Source organism: Enhydra lutris, unplaced genomic scaffold (genome assembly GCF_002288905.1).
Source record: "Enhydra lutris kenyoni isolate GAN:26980312 unplaced genomic scaffold, ASM228890v2 scaffoldscaffold26, whole genome shotgun sequence".
Lineage (NCBI taxonomy): Eukaryota > Metazoa > Chordata > Mammalia > Carnivora > Mustelidae > Enhydra > Enhydra lutris.
Genome location: NW_019154110.1, coordinates 21,375,125 through 21,385,134, shown reverse-complemented (window position 1 = coordinate 21,385,134; position 10,010 = coordinate 21,375,125). Strand labels below are relative to the sequence as shown.

At 60.4% G+C, this 10,010-nt stretch overlaps 1 protein-coding gene across 1 annotated transcript; it reads left to right on the top strand.

The window, feature by feature from the left end:
* Positions 1-2,477: 2,477 nt before the first annotated feature.
* Positions 2,478-10,010, top strand: LOC111151745 (epsin 3). Its single transcript, XM_022509918.1, has 10 exons — positions 2,478-2,661; positions 4,195-4,871; positions 5,710-5,828; positions 6,516-6,596; positions 6,898-7,026; positions 7,966-8,053; positions 8,529-8,798; positions 8,977-9,093; positions 9,225-9,455; positions 9,673-10,010. The coding sequence occupies exons 2-10, from the start codon at positions 4,334-4,336 to the stop codon at positions 10,008-10,010; spliced, it is 1,911 nt and encodes a 636-aa protein (XP_022365626.1). The 5' UTR covers positions 2,478-2,661; positions 4,195-4,333.

Genomic DNA, 10,010 nt, shown 5'->3' with positions numbered 1-10,010 from the left:
CCTGTCTCATCCCCTCCTCATGGCAGGCCAGTTGGCCCCCCTGGAACCACTTTTTGCCTGAAAAACAGCCTCTGGACATTATGCTTACCCTCTTGTTCAGAGAAATGGGAAGGGGACAAGAGGTGGTTCCTGGAAAGGAAAGGCGGCTTTCAGCTCAGACTCAGTTCCCAGATGGCTTTCAGCTGAGTGGGCTCCAGGCTCCCAGAGTTCAGAGAGCAACTTGGCTATTCGGGGCTCAGGGCCTTAAGTGCTGGTGGGGCAGAGGTGTAGGCGGGAGATGGAGAGGTAGCCGCAGCCTCCCACCAGCTCGGTTTTGCGTTTGGCTGGATTTTGCATTTGGCGCTTCTGATAAAAACCTCACAGGCTTCAGCATCCTCTAGTTGAAAGTGGGAGGAGCTTTGGAGAGAGCAGGTCACTCATTTCTCAGAGGCAGAGAGGGGCTATGCCTGGAGCCTGGATGCGCCCTTCAGGGTGGCTGAGGGGGCCAGGGGGAGCCCACAAAAAACAAATGCACCAAAGGGCCAGCCCTCCCCCCAATGGTCTTCCTGGCCCAGGGGAGATGGGTAGGAGTGGGGCGGGTGTTGGAGCCCCGCACCCCCCACCCAATTTCCTTTTGAGGCAGGGGAAGGGTTAACTTGCTGCAGGGTGGGAGTGGGCCACCAGCCCTGACTCTGGATCTGTGCCTCCCAGGGACAGCCAGCTGGCAGGCCTCCCACCCCCGAAGGTGCCGCCTGCCCAGCCAGCAGGAAGGGGTTAACAAGTCCAGCGCTTCCTCCTGTGTCCTGTTACTGCTGAGGCAGACCTGCCCGGCCAGCTGAGCAACTTTCCTCGGAGTGCTGCCTGCCGAGTGCTGCCTGCCGGCCGGGCAGCTAAAACACCAGCAGGCAAGAGGCAGAGCCGCAGCCCTTTCTGGGGACCCTGCCGCCACCCTTCCAAGGGGTCTGCGCCTCCTGGGAGAGAGTGGGCATCTCCAGGGCGCGGGTCCATGGTGGATGGCTCTGGGGACGCTGCCAAGGCTGTGCTGTCTCCCTGCCGAGCGGGTCGGAAGGTCACTGCAGAGGCTGCTCACGGTCCCGGGGCTGGGGCCAAGGGAGCCTGCACCAGAGGTAAGAAGGCCCCTCCCTGGCAGCTGCAGTGCCTCTCATGGAAGGCTTGGGGCTTAGTCTCCCTCCCAGATCCCAGGGAGAGGGGTGAGGAGGACAGAGCCACAGAAGATCCTGGATGCTTCCTGCCTGCTGCCCCCCCCCCCCCCCCCCTGCAGCCCCCCCCCCCCCCCAAGCAGGACTCAAGGCCTGGCTCCCTACCCTGGGGCCAGCATCTTTGGTGGCATTCCCCGGTGTACTCCCATTCCCCTCTGCCCGCCCCTCCTCCTCAGCCCCGGGGCAGCCCCCACCCCATTCCAGGGCCCCAGGACACAGCCACTTCAGGGCTGACTTAAGCTCAGAGCTCTAGCTCACACACCTGTCCGTCCACTGGCAAGAGTTACTCACTCCCATCCCCTCGACCCCCCCCCCCCATGGCTCCCTTTGACCCGATGCTGGGCAGGGGCTGGGGCTGCCTTAGCGGAGGATGGGAGGCGGAGGATGGGAGGCGCTCTGGGCTGGTGGGGCACACTCACACTTTGGCCAAACTCTTGCACGTGACTCAACATATCTAAGCTCTTTCCTTCTCCCTGAATCCCCGCTCCGGGGATGCCCTCTACTTCCCGCCCTGACACTTTCCCCACTCCTAAAAAAGAACCTCCTCTCCCCTGTAAAGTTCTCCTTGGCACCCTCTATAAAGCAGAGAGCAGAGACTTGTACCCGGTGGCCTGTCCCCACCCCCCAGTATAACCCTCCCCACTCTGCCCCCTACCCTCCTGCCTCTGGGGAGGGGAGGCCACCCCCACCCCATGTCTGAATGAGCCTCTCAGGCTCTGCCTTCTCAGTGTCCTTCCCTCCACCTGACAGGGTCTGGCTCAAGGTCACCGCAGTAATTCCATACCCGCCTGCCCGGGGCCTGCCGCTGCTGCCACTGGCTGCTGGGTTTCTGTTTCACTCCCTTTTATTTCTGGGCATATTGTGTTCGATAAAACCCTGGGCTTGTAACACTGCTGGCAGGGCTCCCAGCTACTCCCTCCCGCGTTCCTTCCCTTCCTCCCCCCTCCTTTCCATGCTCCCTGGGCCTCACCCTGCCCCCCTTTTCCTCCCCACCTTGTCCCTTTTAACTTTAGGGGAGGGAAGCCCAGGCACCTTCCTGGGACTTCTGATCCCTCCCTTCCCCCAGCTCCAGCAAAGGTGTGCCGAGAAGGCTCCACCATCCCCCCTTCTAGAAGGAGAGTCCAGGCAGGGCTGCAGGGTCCATGCTGAGGGCCCCTCCCAGTACCCAAGGCTGGGCTGGAGGGCCGGGGAAGCTAGGCTCTGGTAGGGCTGCTGGTGGATTCAGGATGTCCGACTGGTTCAGCTGGTTTCTGTGGCCAGCCCTGGGAGGGGCGTGCACTCAGGGCGGGCTGTGGGGCACAATTATTTCTTCTTGCCTCTTGCCGCCCTCCAGCCCACCGGTTGGGGAGGGAAAGATGGGTCTGAGTCACTAGTGAGGGGGAGGGCAGGACTTAAACAAGCGTTGGCCTTGGCATCCCCACAGAAGGCCTGCCAGGCTGGACGGACAGACAGCAGACAGAAGGTAGGCAGGCTTTTAGCCAGCATTCCATCCGCCTGGTGTCCCATGGGATCCCCTCCTCCGGGCCCAAGCTCTCCCAGGAACCTGGGCCCTGAAGAAGCCGGCCTAGGCCTGCTGGCTGGTTTGACCTGAGCCCAGGACTAGCCAGGCTGGGTGGAGGGGAAGTCCAGTTTGGGGCGGCGGGGGGCAGGACAGGCAGCTTCTGACTCCCACGGTAGACTGGAGACGTGCAGTCTCCATGGGTGGTGGTATTGGTGGGGGGGTCACAGGTGGTGTGGACACTCTGTGGGTCCAGCCTGTGTGTAGATATGTGTGTGTGTGTATGTGTGTGTATACCCATATGAGAGAAACAGCTGTGGTGGGGGATTCTGGTTTGGGTTTCTGGTAGGGCCCTGGGAAAGCCTTCTTCTGTCTTGAGCCTGAGTTTGGTTTCCCCAGATGGCCTGGTCCTGAAGTTGGGGGTGGGAGGGTAGCAGGCTTACCCTGTTTCCCGCTCGGCTGGGGAATCAGGGGTCTGCCGTGCACCCAGGACCTCAGGTTTGGGGCGCTCAGACCAAGCCTTGCCTTCAGGGAGCTTACATCCTGGCTGAGATGGAATTAAGACAATAAAGCAATCAGATGAATTAATTACAAAACCAGTAACCCTGTCAATAAGTATCACATTTGTCTCTAGAGACCTAGGTGTTGGTCCCAGCTCTGCCCAGCTTATACACCACTGTAGGCAGTCCATGTCCCCTCCCTGACCTCAGTGCTCTCCTGTGTACTACAGGGGTGGCAGTGACTAGGTCTCTTTGAGAGGCCAGGGCCCACTTCCTGCCCCGGACTCCTCTCGGGCTTCTGGCCCAGCTCAAGTATCCCCTGGGAGCTATCCTTCCTCACCCTGCCACTTCCCCTTCCCTTCAGACCTCCAGCTGTCACCTCCACTGGAAAGTCCCCCCTGATTTTCCTAGCTTGGGTACTCCTGGGCATGGCACAAGTCTGTGCCCCTGCAGCTTGATGTGTGGGGGCCAGGACTTGTGCTCTGGGTCTGGCTCAGTGTCAGTCTCAGAGAAGGCCCCAGGAGCTAGGTGTTGAATGAATTAAGGTGCACAGACTTGTGCTGTGAGAAATGGCGAGAGTGGGGGCGAAGGAGCTGGAAAGGATAGGTCCTAAGCTAGCTCCTGGCAGACATGGGAGCCATAGCCCCTCAGGAGCAGGGCAGGCAGGCATTCCTGGGGGTGACTTTCATGTCTCTTGCAAAGGGAAAGGGCTGGATGGGGGAGAAACGTGTGTCGCCCGGGGTAGCTCTGTGAACCTCACTTCCCCGTCTGTGAACCGAGGTAATAATCTCATCTTTGTGGTGTGACTGTGACCAGCAATGAGCACACGGAACCAGAAGTGCCTGCTGAATAATATGTAAAATAAGAAATATAAAAATAAATGCCAGCCAGAGCGGGGCTCCTGGCTGCGGGGACCCCTGGCCAGGCCTTCGGTCCATGGCTGAGTGGCTGTCAGGGAGGGTCCATCACCCCTGAGTTCTGTCTCTCTCTTGCTCAGACCCATGTGGAACCCAAGGATGCAGCCGCCCTGCTGAAAGCACGGCGGCCCATCTCTGGAGACTGTGACCTCGAGACGGTGGCCCTCGGCCCTCCACCTCCGGCTGGGGCGGGGGCCGCCCATCTCCAAGTCCCCAGCCATGACGACCTCCGCACTGCGGCGCCAGGTCAAGAACATCGTGCACAACTACTCGGAGGCAGAGATCAAGGTGCGCGAGGCCACCAGCAATGACCCATGGGGCCCGCCCAGCTCGCTCATGTCCGAGATCGCCGACCTGACCTTCAACACAGTGGCCTTCGCAGAGGTCATGGGCATGCTGTGGCGGCGGCTCAACGACAGCGGCAAGAACTGGCGGCACGTGTACAAGGCGCTGACACTGCTGGACTACCTGCTCAAGACGGGCTCTGAGCGGGTGGCCCACCAGTGCCGCGAGAACCTCTACACCATCCAGACGCTCAAGGACTTCCAGTACATCGACCGGGACGGCAAGGACCAGGGTGTCAACGTGCGTGAGAAGGTCAAGCAGGTGATGGCCTTGCTCAAGGACGAGGAGCGCCTCCGGCAGGAGCGGACCCATGCTCTCAAGACCAAGGAGCGCATGGCGCTGGAGGGCACGGGCATTGGCAGCGGGCAGCTGGGCCTTGGGCGCTCTCACGGTTCCCCGTCCTCCTACAACTGTGAGTGAGCCCCAGGGCTGGGGCTGGGGGGACGGCCCAGGTTCCAAGGACTGTCGCATTCAGGGAGATGGGGGATGGAGCCAGGGAAGGCAGGTGCCTGGCACAGCAGGTGGCCTGCAAGTTACCATACAGCGGGATCTTAACTGCTGGTCCGGGAGCTGCCCCGGGGAAGTGGTGGCCGCAGCCCAGGCTCTGTGGTCTGGTACATGCCATATTCTGCGCCTCTTCCAGCTGAGTGATCTAGAGGGCTGCCTCTCTGAATCTCTGCTTCCTCATCTGAATTAGGGAAAATCTTATCTTCTCCAGTTGTTGGATGTGAGAATCAAGCGAGACCAAGCCCAGGAATGCCCTTGGCCTTGTGCCCAGACACATGGCACTGGGTGCTCCATCGGGGCATTCCTCGTGACCCCCTGCTCAAGGGCACTGTCCTTGAAAACAGGGGTGCCTGCAGAGCCGTTCTGGACTCTTGATGGAGTTGCCTTGACTGACTGGAACTTTGAACCCTCCCCCCTCACTGGACCCCAGGCAGGATGGGACCCCCTTCCCCTACTGGAAGAGTGCAGGAGCTAGAGGAGGGAACCTGGCTTTGAGCCTTACCTCAGGACCCCAGCCAGTCCACCCTGAGCTATTGGCACATCTGTAAAGTAGGGACGGGAGTCTCTGATGGGACAGATTGGCAAACCTTACACAAAGTGCCAGGCACGCCGCCTGGCCCCCTGGAGCCTTCAATGGCCAGTTGTTAGTTTCTCTCTCTGAGCCTTAGCTTCCTGGTGGGGAGGGGGAGGGGAGGTCACGGGCACCTCTTTGGTCACAGAAGCCGCCGGTGTGGTCGTTGCAGCCTCCTCCTCATCCCCCCGCTATACCTCGGATTTGGAGCAGGCCCGGCCCCAGACGTCGGGAGAAGAGGAGCTGCAGCTGCAGCTGGCCTTGGCCATGAGCCGGGAGGAGGCTGAGAAGGTGAGGCCCCTGGGGTAGCCTGGGAGGCCCCACAGCCGGGCTGGGGTTGGCATGGGGGGTGGATGAGGGGTAGCAAGGAAGGGTACCCCAAAGGCCCGCACCCTTGACTCCCAGGCTCCTTCATTCTGGGTCCCAAGACCCCGGCCCGACTCCCAAGGACAGCACAGGCCTGTGCTGCCTCCCTGCCTCCCTGCCTCCCGTCCCTTCTGGCAGGGCCTAGAAAGGGCCATGAGTGCCTAGTGGGTTGAGGGTACTTGTGTGTCTCCTGGGCCTGCTGTGGCCCCATGGAAGGGAAGCAGTGAGTGGGCACAGAGATAAACTGACCCCACAACCCTTGGCACCAGCTGTCCTTTTGGGGGGACAGGGACACCCCCCAATATCTTCTCTGCCATCACCTCTGTGGATTCAGGTAGACTGGGCAGGCAGCTGGACCTCCCACGGCAGGGCTTTTGGGGGAGCACTCAGAGAACCCAGAAGAAAAGGATCAGTCTTCTGGATTTTGAAACTGGTTGCAGATCCAGGCAGGGAGAAGGCCACACCCACCTTGCTGCCTGGGAATGGGCCTCTCACCCCCACCCCCGGTGGGCACTTCTCTCTCCATCCCCTTCTCCCTGCCGGGCTATGTTGCCCTCCCACCTGGGAGTGGGAGCACTGGGCCCTGTTCACCCCTCTCTTCCTCCCTCACAGCCGGTCCCCCCAGCATCCCACAGGGATGAGGATCTACAGCTGCAGTTGGCTCTGCGTCTGAGCCGGCAGGAGCATGAGAAGGTAGCGGGCCAAGCCTCCTGTGCTGGTGCAGGTGTTGGTGTAGGAGCAGGTGCAAGTGCAGGGGCTGGTGTAGGTGCAGGGGCTTGTATAGGAGCAGGTGCAAGTGCAGAGGCTGGTGTAGGAGCAGGCGCAGGGGCTGGTGCAGGTGCTACACAGGCACTAACCAGGCTTCTCCCGCTTCACCCAGTGGTCCTGCTATGCCTAACCTCTCTCTCACTGCACTCTTCTCAACGCCAGCTCCAGTCCCCTCAAGTCCAGCCTGGGCTGCTCATGCTGTCCTCATTCCTCTTGCCTTCTGCAGGAGGTGAGGTCCTGGCGGGGAGATGACTCCCCTGTGGCCAATGGTGCTGGGGCCGTGGTCCGCCATTGGCAAGACAAAGAGCCAGAGAAAGAAGAGAGAAAGGAGGAGGAGAAGCTGAAAACCAGCCAGGTAGGGGGAGGCTGCTGTGCCTGGGCTGACTGAGCCTGCGACAGGAACTGAGTTGGTATTTGTAGAGTTTAGAACCACACTTCATATATGGTAAGGGCTGTTTAGGCATTTATTGATGAAACTGGGAGTGGAGGGGTGCAGTAGTCCCCAGTCCCAGACCTCGCGGGCTGATGACTGAGCAGACAGCAAAGTGGGATACAAAGAATCCTGATCTGAGTCCCCTGGATTCTGGATTTGCTGCCACTCTGACTTGGGGCACATCACTGTTATAGCCTCAGTTTCCCCCTTTTGTTGGACAGCTCCACCTCTGGTGTTCTAGGATTATGTGATGCTGTGGATGCACCTGGGGCAGGGGCGGGGGCGCAGGCACATGGTACTGACAGTATCTTGGGCTTATACACATACTGTCCAAGAACAGGGGAGTGGGTAGCTCTTGGGAACAAAGCTACCCTCCAAAGCAGTGGATGCTAACCCTAGGGTGTGTCTGTCCCCTTTCTGCCCATGTTCATGGTGGCTAGTTTCTGACCTAGGAAGGCAGACTAGTCATAAAACCTGTCTTTATCACCGATGGGCTGGGGATCAGGACAACTAAGGAAGGGGTCAGGCAGGCCTGGGTTTATCCCAGCTCTGCCTCTCCCTAGCTGTGCGACTTCATGCAAAGCATCTCCACTCTCTGGGCCTCAGCTGGCGCATCTGTAAAATGGGCACACTACTACCCGCACGACCTACTGCACAGGGTTGTTATTAAAATCAGGCACTAAATGGATGAGGAAACATTTTATAAACTGCAAAGCACTGTACAGAGATGAGGGATCATCAGTAGATGTTTGTGAAATGAATAAGGGAAAGAATGAGCTGGACCGAGGGAGACAGGCCAGGGACCGCCCTTCCTCTGGTCTCACCCACTTCTGAGCCACGGCTGCCTCTCCCACTCTACAGTCCTCCATCCTGGACTTGGCAGACATCTTCGCACCCACCCCGGCCCCGCCCTCCACCCACTGCTCTGCTGACCCATGGGACATCCCAGGTGGGCATGCAGGGCTGCAAGATGTTCCCAGACTGGCCCCAGAAAGCCCCTTCCTTTCCAGCCATTTGCTGGCACCTCCTCCCCATAGCTGAGGACCATTGGCAAGTCACTCACCCCTCTGAGCCTCAGGTTCCTCTGGGACGTGGGGTTGTAGTGAGGGATTCGAGAGCACGTCTGAAGAGCCCACCTCATGGAAAACTCAGAGATGTTCTCTCATTTCCACTGGTCACCCTGGCTTTCCGGCCCCAGCCCATCCCTGACTGGGAAGGTGGTCTGAACTGCCCATCCCTGGGAGTCCAGGCTCCTGGCATAACTTGGTCAACAGGGGCTCCAGCTTGCTGGGTCAGTCCTGAGTCAGCATCTCATTTGTGAGATGAGACCCTTAGCCTCCCAACTCGGTCTGGGTAACTGGGAAGGGCCCTGGACTGGGTATAAAGGTGGGCCTGAGGTCATGTCTGTGCTGTTCCTATTTTAGGTCTCAGGCCGAACACAGAGCCCAGTGGCTCCTCCTGGGGGCCTTCTGCAGACCCCTGGTCTCCTGTTCCCTCAGGAAGCAACCTGTCCAGAAGCCAGCCCTGGGACTTGCCCCCTATGCTCTCCTCCTCTGAGCCCTGGGGCCGGACCCCAGTGTTGCCCGCCAGACCCCCTTCCACAGACCTCTGGGCACAGAACTCCCCCCAACACAAGCTCCCCAACACTGGGGCTGACCCTTGGGGGACCTCAGTGGAGATCTCCAGTGCACCTGGTAAGCGGAGGGCCAGAAGGTGTGGGTGAGGGGCTGGAGGACTTCTGGGTCCCCTCCCTCCAGTGCCAAGGGACAGCACAGCCTGTCCGTGTTAAGAGGGCTGCTTGCCTGAAAGGGGTCAGACCAGTGTCTGCCCTTTTTGTCAACCCACCTCCTCTCCCTCTTCCTCCTTGGCCAGCTCTAGGTGGTACCTCACCCTTTGACCCATTTGCCAAACCTCCAGTATCCACAGAGACCCAGGAGGGGCCAGAGTGTGCCCAGGCCCTGCCCTCTGGGAAGCCCAGCAGTCCCGTGGGTAAGCAGGAGTCAGGGGATGATACAGCTCTGGGGAATGAGGGGGCCACTCACAAGTGACTGCTGTCCTCTCCTTCCCACAGAGTGACCATTCCCTCTCCCTACCAATGAGTTCTATCATCTCTGTTCCAGAGCTGGACCTGTTTGGAGACCCCATCCCCAGTTCCAAGCAAAATGGCACCAAGGAGCCAGATGCCTTTGACCTGGCTGTACTGGGGGAGACGCTAACCCAGCCCAGCCAAGAGGCCCGAGCATGCCGGACTCCAGAGTCTTTCCTGGGCCCTTCAGCCTCCTCTTTGGTCAACCTTGATTCATTAGTCAAGGCGCCCCAGGCCGCAAAGATCCGAAACCCCTTCCTGACAGGTAGGATACCCCTTGTCCCCGCCAGGGTCTCAACACTGGGGCCCCCCCTACTCTCTCCATCACTCTTCTCAGAGCCCGGCCCCTGCCCTAAAAATCTTACTCTTCTTCCCTATTTCTGAGATTCCAGATCTTGCCTCCCAGCCACCCCACCCACACCCGCATTTAGGGCTGTGTCCCCTCGTGAGCCCCAAGCTCCCCACCCACTCTCATTCCGCAGGTCTCAGCGCTCCATCCCCCACCAACCCCTTCGGTGCGGGCGAGCAGGGGAGGCCGACCCTGAACCAGATGCGCACCGGGTCGCCGGCGCTGGGCTTGGCGGCCAGCGGGCCGGTCGGGGCGCCCTTGGGCTCCATGACCTACAGCGCCTCCCTGCCCCTCCCGCTCAGCAGCGTGCCGGCCGGCGTGACCCTCCCCGCCTCGTTGAGCGTCTTCCCGCAGGCGGGCGCCTTCACGCCGCCGCCGCCCGCGAGCCTGCCGCAGCCACTGCTGCCTACGTCGGGTTCTGCCGGGCCCCTCCAGCCGCCCCCGCAGGCCGGCACCAACCCCTTCCTCTGA

Bases quoted from the DNA above. Each gene is read 5' to 3' on its own strand.
- LOC111151745 (XM_022509918.1), top strand. From the start codon at position 4,334: ATGACGACCTCCGCACTGCGGCGCCAGGTCAAGAACATCGTGCACAAC. The intron at 7,027-7,965 runs GTAGGGGGAGGC...CCCACTCTACAG, and splicing joins AGAAGCTGAAAACCAGCCAG to TCCTCCATCCTGGACTTGGC. The intron at 9,094-9,224 runs GTAAGCAGGAGT...TCTCTGTTCCAG, and splicing joins GAAGCCCAGCAGTCCCGTGG to AGCTGGACCTGTTTGGAGAC.